The sequence below is a fragment of the Eumetopias jubatus genome, unplaced genomic scaffold, assembly GCF_037043125.1.
Source record: "Eumetopias jubatus isolate StellerSeaLion01/CBP00866 unplaced genomic scaffold, mEumJub1_p1.0 scaffold_4, whole genome shotgun sequence".
In the NCBI taxonomy this organism is placed as follows: domain Eukaryota; kingdom Metazoa; phylum Chordata; class Mammalia; order Carnivora; family Otariidae; genus Eumetopias; species Eumetopias jubatus.
In genome coordinates, this window is record NW_028274810.1 from 73,681,557 (window position 1) to 73,703,704 (window position 22,148).

The 22,148-nt window shown below is 55.3% G+C and overlaps 1 protein-coding gene across 1 annotated transcript in view; it reads left to right on the forward strand.

The window, feature by feature from the left end:
- Positions 1-876: 876 nt before the first annotated feature.
- SLC2A1 (solute carrier family 2 member 1) overlaps positions 877-22,148 on the forward strand; it is a 28,780-nt gene continuing 7,508 nt past the window's right edge. The window contains exons 1-2 of the mRNA XM_028123304.1: positions 877-1,184; positions 13,567-13,662. Of these exons, the coding sequence (XP_027979105.1) occupies positions 1,167-1,184; positions 13,567-13,662 (114 nt within the window). The 5' untranslated portion in view covers positions 877-1,166. The remainder of the gene's footprint in view (positions 1,185-13,566; positions 13,663-22,148) is intronic.

Here is a 22,148-nt window from a genome sequence, read left to right on the forward strand (position 1 = left end):
AGTATTTCATGGACTTATCTGGAAATTGTATCTCTTGTGACAGCACATGAGCCTGGAGGTGGTATCCATTCTGTTTGACAGGTAATAAGACCGAGGCTCAAAGGCCAGCACATTGCCTAGGATCGTGCTAGGACTGGTATACAACAGAGCTGGCTCAAACCCAAGGACTCCTGTGTTCTTACCGTTCCTATTTTTCACACTTAACCTGTCGCCATAGATTCACATGTACTGTCAACAGTCGAGAAGACTTCACAAAGGAGCTGATAGGAAAACCCAGAGAAAGAGGTAGGTATGGATTTTCAGGCAGCGGGCCCAGACTGTGCTAAAGCAAGGCTTGGCTTGCAAAGAGGAATGTCGGGGGTGGAGAGGGGTTAGGAGAAAATCTCGGAGCGAGACCTCCTGTAGTTTGTCTCACAAATACTTAAACACCACTTACCACGAAACAGACACTGTTCTAAACACTTTATAAATATTAACTCACTTAATCTTCATAACAAACCTATGAGGTGGTACTATTATTATCCTTAGTTTACCAAAGTTATCCAGTGGCGGGATGAGGACTCCAGAGTCCTCGCTCTTAAGCGCTATCCGCCGCCGATCCCGATTTGCTGTACAACTCCACCATTTTGCTAGCGGTCGCTGAGGCTCAGAGAGGTGTGCACACTGGCTTAGCGTCACACAGCGAGCGCGCTTCCCCGGACTCGGGGCGCGGGCAGCGGGAGAGACCCACAGCCAGAGCTAGGAGCCGGCAGAGTGCCTTCCAGGCCCCCTTCCCCGACCCCTCCCCCGGCCCCCTTCCCCGAGGAGCCCCGCCCCGGACATGCCCCAGGCCCCGCCCTCAGGCTCTGCGCACACCCCCCCCCCCCCCGACACACACACCGGCAGCGCCAGCCAATGGCTGGGGTCCTATAAACTCTACCGTCCGCGCGCTCTAGGCGAGAAGCTAGAGGTAGCCCCGGCTAGCGCGGAGGTCCTGGAGGTCCTGGGCTGTGGGTCTTGGGAGCGAGCTCGCCAGGGAGCAGGAGGCCAAACGACCGAAATCAGAGTCGCAGTCGGAGTCTCCGAGCCGGAGCAGGAGCCTGAGCCGGAGAGCGCCGCCCGTCCGCCCGTCCGCCAGTCACCGCCCGCGCACCCGGCGCTGCCAGAGCCTCCGGCGCAGCGCGGCCATGGAGCCCAGCAGCAAGGTGAGTCGCGCGCCCGCCGGCCCTCCCCGCCCGGAACAAAGGCGCGGCCCCCTCCGACCCTCCGCCGGCCCGAGCCTCCCCGGCCGCCCGGCCGCGCTCTGCGCCCGGGGCGGGCGCCGCGCCTCTCTGAGCCTCCCCCGGCGGCGGCCTGGAGCGCCGCGCTCTGCCGAGGCGGGGGGCGCGGGTGCGGATGGGCTCGGGATGTGGCGGGCGCAAGGGCGCCGCGTGCGTAGTTGGCGCCCGCACTAAGTATCTGGCTTCCTTCCGGGGGCGCCGCGCCGTTCACGCGGCCCGGCGGGGCCGGGGCACCCAGGGCCCAGGCGCGGCACGTCGCTCACGATCTCCCCGGCGGAGGCCCCGCGCCGACTCCTCCCGGGGCGGGGGAGGGGGATCGAGCGCGGCGCCCATTGGCTGAGCGGGCCGAGCCCCCGGCCCGGCCCCGGGCTCGGCGCGCGGAGGCGGCAGGACCCGCCCCCACTCCGCAGGCTCCGAACCGCTGCCCGGTTCGCCTGGGGGCCACACTCTGCGCGCGGCCTGCTGTTGGGCTTTAGACGCGGCCTCGCGCGGTCTCCCGCGCCAGCCCTCCGAGGTTCCGAAGCGGAGGGTACTTTTTTTCAGACCCGGGCGCCAACTCCAGGATGCCCGGCTCCGGGGCGGAGACGGAAAGCCGGCCTCTGAGGCCCTTCTTTCCGCGTAGTGCAGGCCCCAAAGCTTTGCCAAGTACCGGGGAGAGGTGCTCCGAGGTGGCACGTTTCCCTGCTCGGGCGCGGCTGGGCCGAGAGAGCTCCTGGGGGGCCACCGCCACGAGCCCCGGGAGTGGGGGTGGGGGGCTAGGCCGGGAAGGGGCCCCACGCGAGAGCAGATCTGGAGGAGCGCACGCCGGGGGTCCGGGCCCGGGGGCCCGGGGGACACTCCGTACTCTAGATGTGGCCTCCTCCTCTGAGGACAAACAACTGCCTAGATAGGATCTCTTTTCTTTATCTGTAGAGCGGCTTGTCCTGCAGGGGATCTTTGTGACTCCCAGAACGGTTCCTTTTCAACAAATATTTATCGATCCCCTCCTGCGTGCAGGGCATTGTTTCTTTCTTACCCCCCGCTCCCTTTCCCCTTGCGAAGAGTATTTTAAAGTGACTTTTTCTTTGAAGCGCTCCCTCTCGAATGTTCCCAGCCCCTTGGCAGGGGAGGCGCGACGGTGCCCCCCCGCCCTTTTAAAAACCCTTTTAAAACCCGGAATGCGGGAACAGGACCGAATCTGCACTGCCCTTCCTTTGGCCGTGGCCGTGGCCGTGGCCAGTGGCACTGAGCAGGGTCTTGCCTAGGCCGAGTGGCGCCTGACTGACGCCAGGCGGTCCTCTCAGCGGGAAAAGGCTCCTTCATACCTGTTGAATCCACAGAACTTGTTTCACCCCACCCTGGCCCTTGGGCTTGAGGTGAGACCCTGCGCCGCAAACCCAACAGTCGTCGGTGAATCATTATCCTGGCATATGGATGTAACAGGACAAAAATAAAACAGGTGATTTTAGCTCTTGGTAAGGGCTGGAGACCCTTGCTGTTTTATCTCAGGGTGTGACAGGCCTCTTCACCTCTCTGGACCCTCATTTCTCTGTTTGTAAAAGAGAATGACCTTTTTTTACTTCTTCCAGAGTAAGAACTGTCCTGTTCAGCGGGACCTGGGCGTTTATTTTTTGAGTGGATAAGTGAATATTCTGAGCAGAGACAGAAAAGTGCAGGAGAGAATCAACAGCCGCTTACAGCTTACTAGGCTCTTGGCTAAAATGCCACTGTGTTACCCTCCATGTAGCCCTGCTGGTTCACAGGCTTGGAGCTCAGAAAAGGGAGGTAACTTTCCTGAAGTCACACAGCTAGTCAGTGGTGGGGCTAGATTTGAACCCAGGCCAATCAAAAAGGGCTTTCAGTCTCCACTGGCCCCTTTCACCACACCCTTTCTTGAATTTTGGGCCGAGGGGAGGGTTTGCCTAAACTCAAAGGCTGCCCTTGTACGAACTGGCTCTAAATGCTGTAGCCGGTGGGTATTTTAATGCCGTACCCTCCAAACTTAGGACTGTCTGCCCATCAGTAAATAACTTTGGAGCACCTCCTTCTCAGTGGTTTATCTGTATTTAAAATTCATGTGTATACACTGTTATACTAGTAGATTATATGCCTACGTATATAGACATTTAAAAAAGACACAGATAACAGTTACGGTTTTAAAAAAAAGCTTTGTTTTGTTTTGCCAAACCCTCTCTGGGTCATTAGTATACATTCTGGAATAAAGCCTTTCCTTTTGGAGACTGCTGATTTGATCAGCAAGCACAGCCCTTTTGTGCAGGATGTTAGACTGAGGCCTGGAGAGGTTATGTCCCTTGCCCGAGGTCTTTCAACCAGGTGTGTCTGACTCTGAAGTTCTCTCTCTCTCTCTCTTTTTTTTTTTTAAGATTAAAGAAAAAAAATTAATCTCTACATCCAGCATGGGGCTCCAACTCACAGCCCCAAGATCAAGAGTCATGTGTCTACCGACTCAGCCAGCTGGGTGCCCCTGAAGTTCTTTCTGCTGTGTTCCCCTTCATCTCTTAGGCACTGAGAATAGACTTAACCGACTTCCCTGTGTTCTGTTGTGTCCTCTCCACATTGATGTCCTCTGCGCATTGTGCAGAGTTTAACTGAGTAGGAAGCAGGGGACAGGTTGAATGCCTCCCGTCCCAGCCAAAGTTTTGCTCATGCCCCCTCCTGGGCAGCAGGCGAGGTGAGCCCTGTCCTAGGACCTCTCACCCAGCCCATTGTGAAGAATTCCTGGCTAGTCCCCTGTGGTGCCTAGGGCCCCTGGGGCGAGGGAGGGCAGGTGGGCATGTGGGCGGGTCTCTGCCTTCTCTGTCTTCCAGATAAAGGAGAAATCAGAGATCTGCAGGGCTTCTCAGCCCCTCAGTGGTATGAAGAGCATAGACTTTTAAAGTCCTGTGGATGTGGTTTTGAATTCCAGTTGAGTTCAGTTGCCTCATCTGCAGAGTGATGTCATTTTCATTATGAGAATGTAAAAATTCAGAAAAAAAATGTGTCTGTCCGCATAGATGCTCCATAAATGTTCCTTCTCTGGACTCCCACGATCCATACACTTAACCTGGGTCCCAGGTGACTGTACCTGGGTTGTGGCCTCTGTCCAGAAGTTTGGCATTCTGACAGCGTGAGCTTTTAGGGAGCCCCGGGATGCCCAGGCCATGAGTGGCGGTCGATTGAGTCAATCATTCAAGATCCCACCGGCCAGTTCTTCTGCAGCAGGGGTTTGCTGGGAAGGAGCTAGCACGTGGGTGGTTGGGCCGGGCCCAGAGCTGGGTCAGCTAATGTGGCTGCCCTGCCTCCCCTGTGAGGGAGATATGAGCCACAGTGACCTCACTGTCCAATGAAAAATGACTTTCCCAAGGTCACACACTGAGCCTCCTACTGCAAAACATGCTGCCAGCCTCTCGAGGTGACAGAAGAGGATCAAGGAGAGTTGGAGCAGGAAGGGACTTTGCAGTGCATGGCCCAGCCCTCCATTTGACAGATAGGGAAAACTGGGGCCCAGGAAGGAAAGACGCTTGCCCAAGATAAGGCCCTCACAAAGAATTGGAGATGTTCCTGAGTATTAAAAAAAAGAAGATTTTTCCACACCCCTGCCCAGTGTGCCCCCCTCCACTCACCCCAGATGAGCAGGAATTCCCACACTGCAGGACTTCCAAGCTCCTTCTGGGTGCAGTCGGAGTCGAAAGGTGATTAGACATAACTTGACAACTGAAATCCTTCTGTGAATGGAAACAAAACATGTCCTCAGGAAACCGTGACCTTGGGCAAGTGACTTTCCCCAGAGCCATGGAGCTGGAAGCCTGCTACCCTGTGGCAGGGATGGTGAGACTGGCCAAGTTCCCCAACTCAGGGTGGTGGCTCCTTAGGTGGGAAGACCCTTTGTATGGCCACTTGGTGTGCACGGACAGTGTAAACATCTCCATTATGATCCTTGTCCCACGCTGAGCCTTTCAGGGACCCAACCCTTCTTCCCCGGCGCTGGGTCAGTCCCAAATCCCCCATAATCAGCTTGTGACTTCAGGGAGCTCGGCTATACCCAGTGCCTTCTGGTCACGGGGTATCAGGGCCTAGAGCTCCTCTCTGGCTCTGAGGGTACAGGCCTCCAGTTCCCCCTCCTCCAGAGCTGGCAGAGCTGGCAGAGCTGGGGAGACCTGGAACAAAGGGGGAAGTGTGCAGCATTGGCTTGGGACCTGCAGCCTCACCCTTCCCCCGCCTCACTCCTGGGCACACAGGTGACAAAGCCACTCAGTTCGGTAACCGGTGTCTCCTGGATGGTAGAGGCTGAGAAGGCTCCTGGTTGGCCTCGTGGGCTCAGAGAGGCTGTGACCATGCTGGCAGGCCCAGGCCTGGCCACCAAAACAAACCTCTGATTGTTACCTCCCTCCGTGGGAGGGGTGGAGTGGAGCCTGAGGCTCTGCCATCCAGTCATCAAGGCAGGGAGGCAGCCGCTAAGGCATAAACGGTGGGGTTTTGTAGGAACTGAGCAGGGCTGCCAGGCCTTGAACTCGGAGCACAGTGAGGGCAGAGTGCACCCTCCCTAAGACCTTGGCACCAATACCTTGCTGGCTTTGGCCTCTCCAGCGCCTTGGCACCCTGGAAGGGGAGAGACCTCCTGCCAGATCCAGCTTATGGAACCTTTGGCCACTGAGGCCTCTGCTGGACAGGACGTGTCCCCAGATTGCCTATCCCAGAGCGGGCCTCCCGCTGGTATTTGGGAGTGGGCAGGAAAGGGAGAAACAGCTCTACCATTTGACCTCAGAGAAGCCACACCTTCTGCTGGAGCCTGTTTCCTCAGCTGCGGTGGGGATAATATCTGCCTCTCTGGGTCAGGTCGTAGATTCTTTGAAAATTACGGAAATGTGGGGCGCCTGGGTGGCTCAGTCAGTTAAGTGTCTGCCTCCTGCTCGGGTCATGATCCGGGGGGTCATGGGATCAAGCCCCGCATCAGGCTTCCTGCTCAGCGGGGGGTCTGCTTCTCCCTCTCCCTCTGCCATACCCCACCCCCTGCTTGTGCTCTATCTCTCTGTCAAATAAATAAATAAAATCTTTTAAAAAAAATTACAGAGGGACGCCTGGGTGGCTCAGTCGTTAAGTGTCTGCCTTCAGCTCAGGTCATGATCCCAGGGTCCTGGGATCGAGCCCCCCATCGGGCTCCCTGCTCGACGGGAAGCCTGCTTCTCCCTCTCCCTCTCCCCCTACTTGTGTTCCTTCTCTTGCTGTCTCTCTCTCTGTCAAATAAATAAAATCTTTAAAAAAAAAAAATTACAGAAATGATGGAGTCAACTATAGAGAAGCATACAAAGTAAAAGAGTAAACGTCTTCTCCTGGTTGTAATGGTTTGGGGTTTCTCCTCTTTTTGGGCATGTGTATGTGTGTGCCTATAATGGATCACACTTTCTCCATAGTTCTCTATGCCCTGCACAGCCCCTCCTGTTCACCCACCACCCGAGACGTCAATATCTCCAGATGTATTTGCTCTGCCCATACAAGCAAGTGCCATTTATACAAGTTCGATTTCTCCCCCTTCCTTACACAAAATGTACATCTGACACATTGTTTTCACCTTGATTTTTCCCTTAACAGTCAGCCCTGGCACTCACCTCCTGTCAAGGACATACAGATGTTGCATTCTTTCCAACAGCTGCATAATATTCCATTACAGCACTGTGATTAAGATATAGCACCCCCATCACTTTCTTTCCTCATACCATGTGCCCCCGGTGTATCTTAGAGGTTTTTATTTTCTGCCCTCCCACCCCCAACTCAAACATCCAGTTTCAAGGAGGCAGGGCTTTGGTTTGGTTTATTGCCGAATGCCCATTGAATAGAATAGCATTGGGAACAAGCATTCAGGTATTTGCTTTCCTCAGTGACGTATTATTAGGAAACCTCTCTTGTGGAGAAGAGGAGGTCTGGAGGGAGTGGGCTTTCTCAAGGTCACACAAGTCAGGAGAGCTAGGACTTAAACTTGTCCGCCAACAGGGACCTCTGCAAAATCCCATGGTCTGACCCAATGACTTTTACCAGGGTCGAATTAGTGCCCATCTCACCCTTTGAATGGGTATCTGCTTTTCCGGATGTCTTGGACCTGCACACAGCCCCGGGAGCCACTTGTTTGCTTTAATGTTCCATTTTAGGACAGACAACTTTTTGGTGATTTGGGAGAGGGTGAACTGGTTTTACCTGGAAGGCTTTGAAAATCCTATGCAGTTCATGTGCTAGGTTTGCACAGAGCAGTTCTTTTTTTTTTTTTTTTTAGATTTTATTTATTTGAGAGAGAGCACAGGCAGGGGGAGCGGCAGGCAGAGGGAGAGGGAGAAGCAGGCTCCCCTCCCCCCCACCCCCCACCCCAGCAGCAGGGAGCCCGATGTGGGGCTGGATCCCAGGATCCCGAGGTCATGACCTGATCCAAAGGCAGACGCTTAACCGACTGAGCCACCCAGGTGCCCCAACGCAGAGCCATTCCGAGGACCTAGGGCTTCAAGCAGAAGCCGACAAGACTTTTTCTGCTCTGTGGGCCCTGTGTGCCATTGTAGTGCAAAAGCCGCAATAAACAATATATAAATCAATGAGTGTGACCGTGTTCCAATAACACGTTATTCGTGGTCACTGAAATTTGAGTTTGGTATCATTTTCCATGTATCACAAAATATTAGTCTTTTTTTCTTTTTCCTTTTCCAGCCACTTAAAAATGGAAACTCCGTTCTTAGCTGGCAGGCTGGATTTGGCCAACAGGCCCTAGCTTGCCAACCTTGGCTTAGAGCAAGATCCACCCAAGTGGCCAGAGGTGTCTGAGCTTCAGCCTGGGCTGTCCTGGCTCAGACTGGGCAAGGCTCCAAAAGTTGCTAGAATAGAATTTGACCTACATAAGAAAGTACCAGGTAGGAACCTTGTTTCCTTCGGGGGCCAGTGCCCAGTAGCAAGGGGGAGGACACAAGCAGGAAGGGCATGGGGTTTGGCCTCAGAGACCTACCAGAAGTGTCCCAAAAGCTGAGGACCTTCTGGTTATCCGCTTTTTCGTCTCCCAATATTCCGTTTTTTCATCTGTGAAGTGGGAGCAGTCTCTCCCCCAGCGCGTGTTCATGGTGGTTAAATCAGGATGCAGAAGCGGCCCCTGGCATGGCGCCTGGTGCCTCACTGGTGCTGTGGGTACTGATAAAGGCAGCAGCTCCCTCCTCTCCTCTCTGCTTGGGAGACTGATGAGTGCCTCCTGCCCCCAGGGCCACCGTGGGGTGCACAGGAGGCTTAGCCATGCAGAAGTCCTGACATCACTGGAAAGCTCCAGGGATGGCCTCCAGAGGAGTAAATGCCTGAGGTCACCTGAAGGTTAGGCTTTGGAAGGGTGACCCATCACTCTTCTTTTTGAAAAGACTTGGCAGGATGGAAGCGGTCAGAGGGTAAACTGCCAGTCAAGGAATCCAAAGAAGTCAAGTCCCAGCCCTGGCTTTTGTTTGCTGATGATCCTGGGAGTTTGCCCTCCGACCTTAGGCTCCCCATCTGTCACATGAGACTGTTACAGCAATTCTGCAGTGTCTCGGGCTTCTTTCTTTTTTAATGCCCAGGATTTTGTTCAAAGGAGATCTTGGGGAAAAAACCTCCACAAAATAAATAAGGGAGCTGTTATGGATTCCATACTCCCCTGCCTCATCCCCTTCCATCCTCCTTAGAACTTGGGGACCAAGTCCTGTGCTTCCATGGCGGGAAGCTGCGTCTGGATCGTGCTGACGCCGGGACCCTCCTCCTGCAGGGAATGCCCTTCCTCTGCCAATATTGACCAAGGGCCTGCTTCCGGCCAAGGCCAAGGCTGGAGCACGGTGCTGATGAAGGGCACACGGGCATGGGGCTAAAGGCCACAGTGCTTGGCAAGTTAGGCGACGCGGCCAGTGTGCCATCTGGCATCCCGGTGTGTGGGAGAGGTCCTGAGGCTGATGCCTCATCAGTGGCTTCCCAGGAGAGGGAGGACCCTCCTGTTGGGATAGGGCTGATGGAGGTAGGGGGTGTAAAGTCCTCCTCTGTGCTGGACCCTGAGCCTGGGCACTTGCTGAACTGAGAGGCCTATAGCGCTCCTAGGAGAGCTCGGATTTGAACTCGGGACTGCCTCGTTTCAGCAAGTCCTGGGAGTTGGGAGTTACTGTTAACCGGTTTCTGCCTCTCAGAGCTGATGTTCCAGTACCCATCAAATGGCCGAGGTAAAATCTGTTAGGATGAGCACTGTTCTGGCCAAATGGATACCCATAGAGCCTGTTTTGCCTGAAAGCTAAATTCAGAAGTGGTTTGTTTTATGAATGTTCTGTACTGTGCCCTTCCCTGGGCAGTCTGGCTGCAGAGGTGGGTAAGACTCAGGGCCCCATTCTTGGAGGGAGTTCCCAGACTGGTGGGTGAATAGCAGATGGGTATTCTCAACTGCTAGAAGCAAAAGCTGGAGACTCTAGAGGACACAACCAGGGCAAAACCCTGCAAGAGGGTGGGATGTTTTAGAAGGTAGCCTCAGCCCCAGGGTGGTCACAGATGGGTGACCAAGGGTAGGCTCCTGGGGGTCACAGATTCCAGACTCCACATTGCTCCTCCACCCTTAAAGAAGGCTTCACAAGAAAGCCACAGCTGTGGGTTTATTCCCCTTCTCTAAGTCGCCACCAAGTCATCCATCAGCTTGGCACCTAAAGAAACATGTGGAATGAATGGATTTCGTCCTGGCACTTCAGTTGCAGCCACAGAGCAGGTGGGGGCAGTTGGTGCCGTGGTGGCCCAATGGAGAGTGGCTTCCCATCCTTCCCAGATGCAGCAAACGCTTGGCAGGTGAACCCTGCAGGCTCCACGATGGCCACTGATACAGAACTTGACAGAAAATCTTTAGGGAGGGAACTCTGATCCCCATTTCCTGTGTGAGAAACCCGAGGCCAGAGGTCTCCACGTGTCCCAGCTCCCAAGTGAAGCAGTTCTCTGTCTTTCAGCCTGGGTCTCCTGATTCTCATCGGGGCGTGGTGAGGGCCTGCCTGCTGGGGCGGGTGCTCCTCCCCTACATCTAGCATCCAGCCACACTGAGCACTCCCTGTTTGATCCGGCAGAATCAGGCCCCTCTTCTTCCCACGCACGGACCGTTCTGTCTACCTGGAACGCAGTCTTGCCATTGCTCCCGCACTTGGCAGACTCTGCATGTCCTTCACGGCCCAACTCCAATGTCACCTCCTGGGAAGCTAGCTTTGATTGTCCCCAGGCAAGATTAGAAGTCTTTCCCTCCAGGGCTCCCACAAGGCCTTCTCCCACCCCCCTGTTGGAACTCCAACCACACAGGCCTCCCCACTTGCCCAGGAGCCTCTTCTTGATGTCAGGACGGGGGCCTGTGTCATCCAGGGACTGGAGCGTGGGTCACTTGAGCATGTGTGAGTCCTAGTGCTGCAGCCTGTCGGCATGGCTGTGGGTATAACCAGGGAGTGGGTAGGCAGGTTTTCTAAAGCAGAATTTGACCCTGACCTGCCTGTGGCGATTCTAGCACAGGGGTATGTCCTTGGCTCCCAGTAGCCCCCACTGCCAGAGGCCACAGCTGCTCAGTGGGGCCCCAAGAGTAACTTCAGAGTCTCAGACACCCCTGGAACATCAGAGCCAGCCTGAAAACGGAGTCTGTAATAATAGGACTTACCTCTCGCAGAGCCCCTGCTGTGGTGCAGTTCATTTCCTGGGCCATGATCATCTATATTGTTTTTCACTTATATTTTTATCTAAATGCTTTGTTCTAAGTAATATGAAACCAAGGGGCTTGTAAGTGAATTCTTTTGAATAGGTGATACATTCACATGGTTCAAAATTCAAAAACATGCAGAAGGGTGTTCCACCCAGCCACTGCCATCCAGATCCCCCAAGGTACATTACCTTTCTTATGTGTTTTTTTTTTTAATTTTTTTTTTAATTTTTATTTATTTGACAGAGAAACAGCGAGAGAGGGAACACAAGCAGGGGGAGTGGGAGAGGGAGAAGCAGGCTTCCCGCCGAACAGGGAGCCCGATGCGGGGCTCAACCCCAGGACCCTGGGATCATGACCTGAGCCGAAAGCAGACACTTAATGACTGAGCCACGCAGGCGCCCCCTTAATGTTATTTTAAGTAGGTAGATAGGTATGTTCTGCCTCACCTCCCATCCTCATCATTTCCTCTTTTTTTTATACCAAAGGTAGCATGCAACATGCTGCTGTGAAGCTAGCTTTTTCCTTAATATAATCTGGGGAAGTGTCCCAAATCAGTATGTAAAGAGCTTTCTTTTTTTTTCTGTATTCTGTGATATAGCTATGTCACATTTTATTAAATCATATTTATATTTATTCTAATGTGAACTAGAGAGATCTATATCTGGCACACCATTAGTACCACGCTCTGGACAAGCCAGTGGAAAACCCCGAGCTAACATATGTGACTCATCAGGCAGAGCCCTCACATGGTGGCCTTCGACAGCCACTCTTCAGCCCTCCTTCGTCCACGCTCAGTGCCTTGTGACAGTCTCTACCTTCATTCCAGCGGTCACCCGACGAACTTAGCTTGGCTGGGGCCCACAGAGGACGTCTGTCAGGTGCTCCTCACCCACACAGGGCCGATAGCCCTGGGTCTGGAGGCTCCCTGGGGAGCTAAGAGAAGGGAAACTTTGGAAGGATTGCAGCCCACCATGAGGAGTGCCCCGGCCTAGGATGAATGTTGAGAGTTGGGCCAGGAAGGGGCCAGGTGGCCCGGTGGGAAGGTTGGTCCCAGCACTCATCTGGTGAAGAATGGACTCCACTTGAGCACTCGGGCTCATGGAAGCCTCTTGCTCTTTCTCAGCCTCTGATGTGGGAACCTTGGCTTTTGCAGTCGTTGGCCTGACAGCTTCTAGAGAATGAAAAGACTAGGAACCTGTCTGATTAGCCTAGCCATAAGCCCAGTGCCGTCTGTGAGGATCTTGAAGTCAGGGCTGTTTCTGGGTTCTGTGGGGAAACTGAGGCCAAAGGCTGTGGCTCAGTGCTTCCCGACCTAACCCCTCTAGTGCTCAGCCTGGTCTGCTTCACACAGTCATTGCTTTTGGCAGCCCCCAACCCCCCAATTTCTTGCTCTCACAACCAGTTAAGGGCCGGCTTTATGTCATATTTCTTGGCTTCTTCATGTTGAAAGGCAGAAAAGAAAAGTCTCCTCCCTTTCTCCAGCAAGGCACCTTGCTCACCCAGGGCTTTCCTGCCTGCTGGCCTCTTCCCTGCTTGCAGCCTTCACACCCAGGCCACTGGGGGACAGAGATCCACCACGCTTTTTCTCCCCCAACCCTTTGCCCACTGAAACACCTTGGCCCAACACTCTTTTTTTTTTTTTTTTTTAAAGATTTTATTTATTCATCTGAGAGAGAGAGAATGAGAGATAGAGAGCACAAGAGGGAAGAGGGTCAGAGGGAGAAGCAGACTCCCTGCTGAGCAGGGAGCCCGATGTGGGACTCGATCCCGGGACTCCAGGATCATGACCTGAGCCGAAGGCAGTCGCTTAACCAACTGAGCCACCCAGGCGCCCTTGGCCCAACACTCTTACTCACCCAGTGTCGTGTACTTTTCCAAAGCACATTCCTGGCTGTTCCGTCATCTGTGTCCACACAACCCTGGGACACTCATGGTCTGCAGATGGTTGCGATGAGAGGCACAAGTTGGGGAGTCAGGAGCCCTGAGCTCCAGCCTGGCTCTTGGCAGACTCCTGAGTAATCTGGGACTTGTCTCTGCCTCTCAGGACTTGGTTTCCTGCCCTGTGAATGGAGGGAGGGGAGGGCAGGACCACATCTCCAGTGCCGCCAAGCATGACTGTTCCCACCTTGCACGCAAGCTGATGGGGGTCCAGGCAGGATTGGGGAAGGGTGGCAGCCTGCTGGGATTCAGGTCGGCTGGAATCAGAAGCCAGCATTTTCCAGTCCAAATCCAGGGTGCTTCCCCCTCCCTATGCTGTTCCTCCCACGTAATTTGGCCCCCTTGCACAGGGGAGTTGATTCCTGGGCCTCCCAAACGGGGTCTGGAGCCACCTGGACCCGGGGCATGGCTCCACCAGAAGAATGAGACTCCAGAGGGCCAAGACCTGGCTACAGAGAGAGAGAGAAGACCCGAATTCCCTTCTCTCCCCAGGAGTGAGTCTGGCCAGCCCGGTGTCTAGAAGTCAGCAGGGCAGGTTTGGGCATCCGAGGTCAGGAAGTGGCCGAGTTTCCTGGGAGAAGGACTGGTGTGGTGCCAGGAGCCAGGCCAGCTGTCTGAGCACGGGAACCTATCAGGCCAGGCCCTGCCCTGTAGTAACCTGGGACCAGACATGCCTGTAACAGGATGGGGTTTTTGTCTCTGCAGAAGCTGACGGGCCGTCTCATGATGGCTGTGGGAGGAGCAGTGCTTGGCTCCCTGCAGTTTGGCTACAACACTGGAGTCATCAATGCCCCCCAGAAGGTGAGTGCTGTGCCTCCCTTAGCTTATCAACACCAGCTTGCTCTGCTGGGCACTGCACACCCCACAGGTTCACCCTGCCTCTTGGGTGTCAGTCATTTACATCAGTTCACCATCTGCCCTCGCCAGCCAATTTTCTGACCCTGAAAAGGTCAGAAACTCTTGGCTTTGGCCTTGGAATCCTGGGGCTGCAAAATCGTGGGGGCTTTATGAGTCATCTTGACCAACCTCCCACCCAACACAGACGTTTGTAATCATCAAAGCAATGACACTCTCAGGTTCCAGAGGCCTTGGCGGTGCTTATCTCCTTGCTGCTCACACGTTCCCCAAGACAGGCAGGCGACAATCACTGTTCCCGTCCTGCAGGTGGGGAGAGTGGCCAGAGCAAGGAAACCTGCCCGGCATCACCCAGCTAGGCTGGGATGGAGCTGGTATCCAACCCCAGTCTGCCTTGGGGCCCTCCCAACCGGGTGGTCCCCAAGCCCGCACTCACACCCGTCCACAAGCAGCACCCTCCCTTGTAAGGCCACCTGTTCCACTTGGAAACAGCCTCCTTCCCCTGGAGGCCCTGTGCCAGTCCAAGTAAAAATGGTGTCTCACCCTAGGGAACCACAGGGAGTAGGGGTCTATGCTTCCTTCCTTCTCCCCGCAGCACATCCCAGATCTGTCCTCACTCGTTCCCTTGAGTATCAGGACTGGTAGGGACCCCTGAGACCACCTCCAGCTCAGCCCACTTGCTCTAGGGAGGAGAGACAAGGAAAGGGGTCAAGGGGCAGGAAAGGAAACCGTAAGGCGTGCCTTCTCTATATACCAGCCTTTTTGCATATGTTTATGAGGTTGGGTGGTGAGTTCCATTTTATAGATCCAAAGACCAAGGCCCTGGGCAGATGAAATAACCAACAGGCTCAAGGTCACATAGCTAGTGAATGGTGGATTCAGAAGCCAGACTGTTTCCACGGTCTCAGGCTGTCTTCCTGACCAGCTGCCTTGTCAGGTGAAAAATCTACCTTCCTGGGGAGGACGAAATGAGAGTGGACAGTCCTGTTAGGACCACATTCTGCTGTCCAGAGGGTGAGGCTAGAAAGTGAGTGTGGCAGGCTCCTGAGGACCAACGGCCCATCCAGGGGAACTGGGCAGTGTCGGGAGTCAGAGCTGGTCCTCTTCCAAATAGGTGGAGGGTGGCTGTGGGGGGCCACGCCTCATGTCCGGGGGCAGGTCACCAGGAAAGCCTGGCCTGCTGAGTCATGCTTAGCATGCTCCGCTGCAGTGGAGGTGACAGGACTTTTCCAAACTTGCCTGAAATGGCGCCTATGCTTGGAACGGCCCCAAGCCCTGCTTTAGCTAAGTGTTCTGAACAGCTCTTGCCAAGGTGTGTGCCTCGGAGCTGGCTCCATTTGGGAATCATACAGATGGAAATTCTGCACAGTCTTAGAGGATGGTTGACTTCTGCACTTGGTTGCCCCTCGGGGTCCCCTGGACACTCCTGATCCTGATGTGTTTGATCTGGGGTGCCATTTGGCCATTGAATGTTTAACACACCCCACCTGATCCTAATGTGTGGCCAAAGTCAAGAGCTCCTGGGTTAAGTGATGTCTCAACTGTGATCACCTACTGAGTTAATGACAGGATGAGGACTCTGAGACCAGGATAGAAGTGTTTTCCAGAAACAGAACAGGATTGGGTAGGCAGAGGAGAGAGACTGGTGTGTCTAGGGTAGGGTGAGCGGGAGGAGAGAGAAGGCTGGGGAGGCCAATAAGGTAAGCCCAAGCCTGGCTTACAAAGGGCCTTGTGGGCAGATTTCAACTACAAAATATCAGCCACTGGCAGGGCATCATGGCACCATCAGGATGGGCACGTGGGCACCAGGGCGTGGGCCAAGCTGGGAGTGTGGACTTCCGAGTGAGGACAATAGTTGAAGAGGACAGATAGAAGCAGATTTGCATTTTAGGGAAAGGATTTGGGCATCTGGGCAGTGGGAGGGATCTGAGAATGGGCAGTAGCGAGAAAGCTGCTTTGCAGTAGGGATAGGAAAACAAACACCAAGCAGGAAGAGTGGGCCAGGTTGGCTCGTCAGTTCAGCGTGAGGACAGGAGTAGGGTTTAAAAGTGGCTTCTGGGTTTCTGGAGGGGGAGCAGATACGGGAGGAGCCGAGTGGTGCGGGAGGGACGTGCAAGAACTGAGGTTTGGTGAGACATGGAGAGATACAGGAAACATTTGGACACGGGGTCTGTTCCTCCGGCAGGTAGTCCGCTGGAGAACAACTGGGAGCTGGTCACTGGGATCCAGATAGCAGGGGAGGGGCATGTCCTAGAGACTGGGATAAAAAGAGGAGTGGAGTAATAGGGTGAAGGAGTGCTGTCAGGTGCCCGCGAGGTGAGCGGACAAGTCGGCCCCACATTGCCCAATTCCAGAGACCGGATGGTTCCCCTGTGCTGACCAAAGGTTGACTGGGTGGAACCTTGTGGGCAGAAACCTCCCTGCAGCTGGTTGAGGAGGGAGTGGGGATGGGAAAGAGCAGGGAGGGTCCTTCCTCCAAGAGATTCTGTGGAGAAGGAAGAAAAGAGGGTGGTGGTTGGAGCGTGGTCCATCTGGGATGCCTTTTCACATGTGAAGACTTCAATTTTTAAATGTGCCATCAGGAATCAGCAGAGGGGGTGAGGGCGAGATGGGGAGGGGGTCTCGGGAGGCAGGGGCTGAAGGGGAGCAGGGGCACCGGGGTTGCGTTACGGCGAGCAGCCACTGAGACACTTCCGCAGCTGCAGACGCAGACGGATCCGCGGTGCGGTTCTCCGGTTCTTGGGGCCTCCCGCCTCAGCAGAGACAGGCGGAGGGCGAGAGCAGCTGAGGAGGGCGCTGGCCAGGGCGGCGGGCAGGCCTGGTGGGCGGCACGGCGGGCACAGCGGGCGCAGCTGAACTGGAAACGCCGTCGATGGCAGCATTTGTGGGCGCCTGTCCAAAGCTCACTTCAGGAGCCCACCGCCGAGGCCCGCAGCAGGGCCCCCAGGGGCCGGCATCGATGGCGCGTGCGCCGCAGCGGAGCAGAGTTTCCGGGGTGCGCCCGCGCCCCTGTGTTTACACCTGCACCTCGCACGCACCTCCCGCGAGCCTGGCCCTAGTCCTTCCAACGCGGAGCTGATTCGCCATGATAACGCCTGGCCTCTGAAGAGGGGGTAGGATGGCAGGAGAGTAAGCGATGACGGCCGGGCTCCGAGCCGGCCCGGTGACTCAGGCCTGCTGACACTTTCACTCCACAAGGGCCGTGCCAGGCCCTTTCCCAGACAGACGGGAGGGGTAGAGCTGTGACACACGGTCTGAGCTGGGCCCCACCCCACCCGGCCCACCCCTAACCTCCGAAGACTCGAGGGGGTGGGGGAGACTCCTGGGAAGAGCCATGGCATAATTAATTGGGGGGGGCTTCCTAATTAATGGAAGGCTTCGGGGTGCCTCTGGAGCAGAGGGAGGAAGGCAGGCTAATGCTGGCGTGGGGGGGGGGGCAGTCTTTCAAGGAGGAGTTAGCAGCTGGGCAGACCCTGAAGGGGAGTTGGGAAGGAGGGACAGGTGGCGCAGGCAGTGGGGACGGGCCCCTGCGGAGGTGCAGTGGCAGGAAGCGTTGCCCTGATGAGGAACTGCCCCCACCCCGACCGACCATCTGTGTAAAACCTAGGAAGAGGCCCTGGGCTGGTCCTGTCCGCCCGCTCTTGGAAGGAGACTGCGCCCCACTGATGGTGAGGATGCCAGAAGCTGGGGCTCCTCCATAAAACAGGCCCCAAAGGGCTTCCTCCTGGAAGTAGTTAATTAATCATAACATTATCTTAAATGTTTACAGAGCACCTCCCTGTAAATTACCTCCTCACAGGCAGCCCCACAAGGTGGGTGGGGCTGGGTTATCTGGCCTTCTTCTAAAGGAGGAAGCTCAGGCTGGTGAGGTCACTTGGGAAATGAGAGGCTGAGGTATGGGTGGCCTCCAGGCCTCACCAGGGAGGGATGACCACATCCCTGTTGACGCCCCTGACAGGCCTCCTGTCTCCTGGGGAGGGGGAAGGAGGGAAGCCCAGCCACAGAGAGAGCAAATAAATGAACAAGGCATCCCGACCACCATCCTGGGTGGAGGGAACTGCCTCTCCCTTCCCCAGATGGCTGAGTTGCCAACAGAGATGACGAAAGGCCATTTAGAATCCATGAGTTCCTGGCCAAGGGACAGTGTCGGGCATGTCTCGGAATAAGGCATTCTCAGAAACCAGAGTTGGGGTTGGAAGGGGCCTGATGGTCCACTGGCTCAGCTTCCTTGTTTGACAAAGGAGGAACTTGGCCTGGAAAGCAGACGAGGTCTCCCCAAGATGACCCAGCTTGTGAATGAAAGTACTAGAGACAAGACCCACGTCCCATCAGAGCTCTGTGCCCACTGGGGCTGCACTGGGCTTCAGGCTCCAGGCTTCAGGCTCTAGGCTCCAGGGAGCCTCTCCTTATGGCCGTCAAGATCCAGAGAGTTGTGGGTCCCTCGCCTCTCCCCTTCACCCATCCCCACTAACACAAGTCCTTACAGCTTAGTGTGTGCCAGCCCCTACTCTCAGTGCTTCAGAAATCATCCTTCAGTTGTTTCTTATAATGACGTCATTAGGTAGGCCCTAGAATCCCTGTTTATTATGAGAGTGAGGGCACAGAGATGTTAAGCAATTAAACCGGGGACACACAGCTAGGAAGCGGCAGAGCTGGGAGTCTGGCTCCAGTCTTCATCTTTGCCCGCCACAGGAATGGCAGTTTTACACTACAGTCAGATGGGCACCCAAACACCCTTTCACACACCTACAACTGCTACCCAGCTGGTCCCTCTTGCTCTGATTTCCAGGCTGAGTCAAGCTCAGTCATGCACAGACCTCTCAACGGTTTCCCTCACTCAGTTGCACAATCTTACACCATTGCAGCTACATCATCGCTTCAGCCCTTCAGGTTCATGGCTTGTTTATCAATTAGTGACAATTCTTTCTATTCCCAGCCCCGTTGCTGGGACCCAGTGACACAGATAAATCAGACACACCCCACATTGAAGTTTAGTCTAGAGGGGACCCATGTCTCCCCGTGATGAGCTGTCTCGGGGCAGCTATGGATGAAAGTGTGGACAAGCCCTGTGGGAGCAGAGAAGGGGGAGGGAGAAGGTACCTGGCCCAGAGAGCAGGGGCCAGATAGTTCTTTGGTGTTGTGGGAAGCTGGCCCACGAGCAGCATTCCCGCCAGTGTGACAACCAGCAGTGTCTCCACACATAGCCAGCTGTCGCTGCAGGGCCCGATTGCCCCTGTTTGAGAACCACTGCAATAGAGAAGGAGGGGTGGCTTCAGGAAGGCTTTCCAGAGGAGTATTTGTGTATTCTTGGCTCCTCAGGGAGAAGGCCGAGGAGTAGCACAAGGAGGAACTGCAGAGATGTGGGGAGCCAAGAAAGGCTGTGAGCAGGGCCTGCTACAGGGACAGGAAGATCCCTCTGCTGTCAGGGGAGGCTCCAGAGGCCAGGGACCAGTGAGGAGGCCGGAGCAAAGGCCTGGCCTGGGTGTAGAGAGAAGCCGTGTCAGGGCTCTTCCGGAGAAGCAGCGTGGGTGGTGGGAACCTCTACTAGGGGTTGGGGCCCGGCTTCGAGCTCCATCTGGCTTCTCCGCCTCTTCTGCAGGCCCTAGGAGGGGCCCAGGGGACCTAGCAGGTGGGGCTATCAGTCCAGGCCCACCTGTAGCATCTGACCCTGGGGCATGGCTGAGAGTTGCTATGGAAACATAAACTCTGGACTGAGGGTGGATAGCTGTAGGGGCGGGGAAACCAGGGAATAGGAAGTCGGGGTCAAGGCCAGGCTGAGGGACTGAAGTGGACTAGCTGGCCCTTTCTTCTTTCTAACTGGAGCTCAGGGCTTAGGTGGCTTTTTAACCCCTTCACCCCCCCAGGAACATCTAGGACAGAGAAGAGAGGCTGTAGAAGGAGCTCTAACTCTCCCTCACAGGATGATCTAGAAGACCCTGGGGTAGAGGAATCTACAGGGAACGATGTTGAGACCAGCCAGAAGTTCCAAAGTATACCCCTTCTCTTGACAGTAATCTAGAATTCTAGCTCAAGGGTTGGCAGGGAGGCCAAATCAGCTAGCAGCTCTTTTTGTATGGCCCATGCAGTAAGAATGGTCTTTACATTTTTAAAGGGTTGCGGTGGTGGAAAAAAATCAGCAACTGTGCCCATATGTGGCCAGCAGACCCTAATGTTTTCTATCTAGCCTTTTACATAAAATGTTTAGCAATCTCTGCTCTAAACTTTGACTTGCATGCTTCCTGCTGACAGGGAACTCACTACCTGTGAGGTGGGCAGTCTCATCCTCTGAAGCCTAGAAAGCTTTTCTTCCCTGAGCTGAAGTCTGTGTCTGGGGCTCTGTAGACCTGCTGGGTTTCTGTGCCTGGGGCATCCAGGCAGGGTCCGAGGAAAGACTCCCTGAGGCAGGCGCGCCTAGTTCCTTCAGGTCCTCTCTGGCACTGTGAATTCCTTAGGATGATGCTTTGTCTTCAAGCAGTTTAGAAATGGGAAACCCTGTCTGCCCCTGGTGCTCCTCTGAAGATGGCAGCTTCTCTCCTTGAAAGGACAATGGTGGCATGAGTAACAGCTTATTCTGTATGCTGGGCAGCAGACTCCGCCTCATGCCCAGGGCCTGACTACAGACATCGCCCAGACACAGAGGAAGTCAGAACTTCCTCCGCAGACAGGCATGCATGTGGTCCTTCTCCCACAGTTGCCTGGGCCGGGAGAAGGGGAGAGGGGGAGAGGGGGATTCCCGAGGAGTCATGGGACACAAGCCTCCCCCCACCCCAGGAGAATTGCAGGTTGAGGAAGATCTTTTTATTGGGAACTATCTAGTCCAAGGGATCTCAGCTGCTCAGAGCAGGCACACTTCGCTACACGGACCCCTACCGTGTCGCCAAGTGGGCATCTGCCTTCTAGGGTCAGTCAGTAGGGTGACTGGACAGAGATCCTTCCTAGTCTCAACTCCTGAGAGCCTGATGCCATGGTAGTCCCCCTTCTTTCTCCCAGCGTGCAAGCGCTCACATGGACCCTCGGGGGCGCGGGGGGAAGGCTGGGGAAGGCTGGGAATGGGCTAGGAAGGGAGCAGAGATGCAGATGGATGGCTAAGCCTGGCGCAGTTGACGTGCAGGGCTTTGATGCCATGATGGGGAGTAATTAATCATGGGAAGCAGAATCCAGGCGAGACCTAGGGCAGGTGCCGCACGGGTAAGAACTGGCGGGACCTGGTGATTAATTGGATGCGGGGTGGCGGCAGCATTGAGGGGGTTGCCCAGGCTTGTGAGGAGCATGTGAGGTGGGAGCTTTTCAGAAGCACGAGCCAGGGCTCAACCTCAAACAGGAGCCAGGCTTGTGGAGGCTGCCCGTGACCTTGCTGGGGAGACTGGGTCTGTGGGGTCCTTTTGAGGGAGTGGGCTCTTCTTCACTTAGGGACACCCAGCCACCGCTAGGGTGGATGTTGAGGGCACTGACTGGGTGGAAGGTGATCCCAGAACTTCTCCCTGTGTAGGCTTCTGATTCTCCAGGGCCTCCCTGCCTTTCCTGGGCCCAGGGCCAGCTCAGCCCCAGATGGGGCATGGACCCCCAGCAGGGACAGGACATGGAGTCCCCACACCAGCAGCAGAAACGGAAAACCAGACAAAGCTTCTTCCCAAAAATCTCAAGTGCCAGATCAAAAGGCAGGAATACACTGCACAGCCTCAGTTTGGCCAGGAAGTGCCGCTGGGGGGTGGAAAGGATGAGCCCGGGGCCACGGGGTAGGGGAAGGGGGCCGGCGGCTCATCCTTACCCACCCCCATTAAGTGGTCTGAGTAGCAGGGGAGCTCATGAGCCATTGAGCTAGCTCTGGACAAGGTTGGGTCCCTCTGGCTTGTTACCACAAGAGGCACACTTAACTGGGGAGGGGGGAGCCCCAGGGAATGTGGTCCTCTTACTGGCCGCCTCCACATCTCCAGCCAGCCCCCAGGAAGAGGGTTAAAGACCTGAGCTGCTGAAACCGAAAGCTCAGCCTCACATCTTTAAGCTCATTTAGGGAGTAAGCCCTTACTCAGCACTTGTGGACTCTGCACACAATTCAGGCAATTCCATTAGCTGACTTCTTGGCAAAAATCAAAATGATACATGGAGAGTTCTCTTGAGATAGCATCTGAACCACAGGGGGCAGAGGAAGACCCTGGGAACTACAGAATGCAAATATGAAAGGTTATCTGGGGCAAATACCTCTCCCTGCCTGGGTGGAGAGCCCCAAGGGCAGCAGAGTGAGACTGATGGAGGGAGAGAGATTTCCACCCCGATGATGGGTCCTCAGTGGGGCGAGTGTCATTTATCTGGACAGTCCCCTTATCCAGGACAGCCTGTTCTCTGCAGAGCTTGTTGATAAATGGAGCATCACTTCTCTCAGCCAGTCCTCCTCGGGGGTTGGTGTTAGCTCTAGAAGAACAGAAGCACTTTGT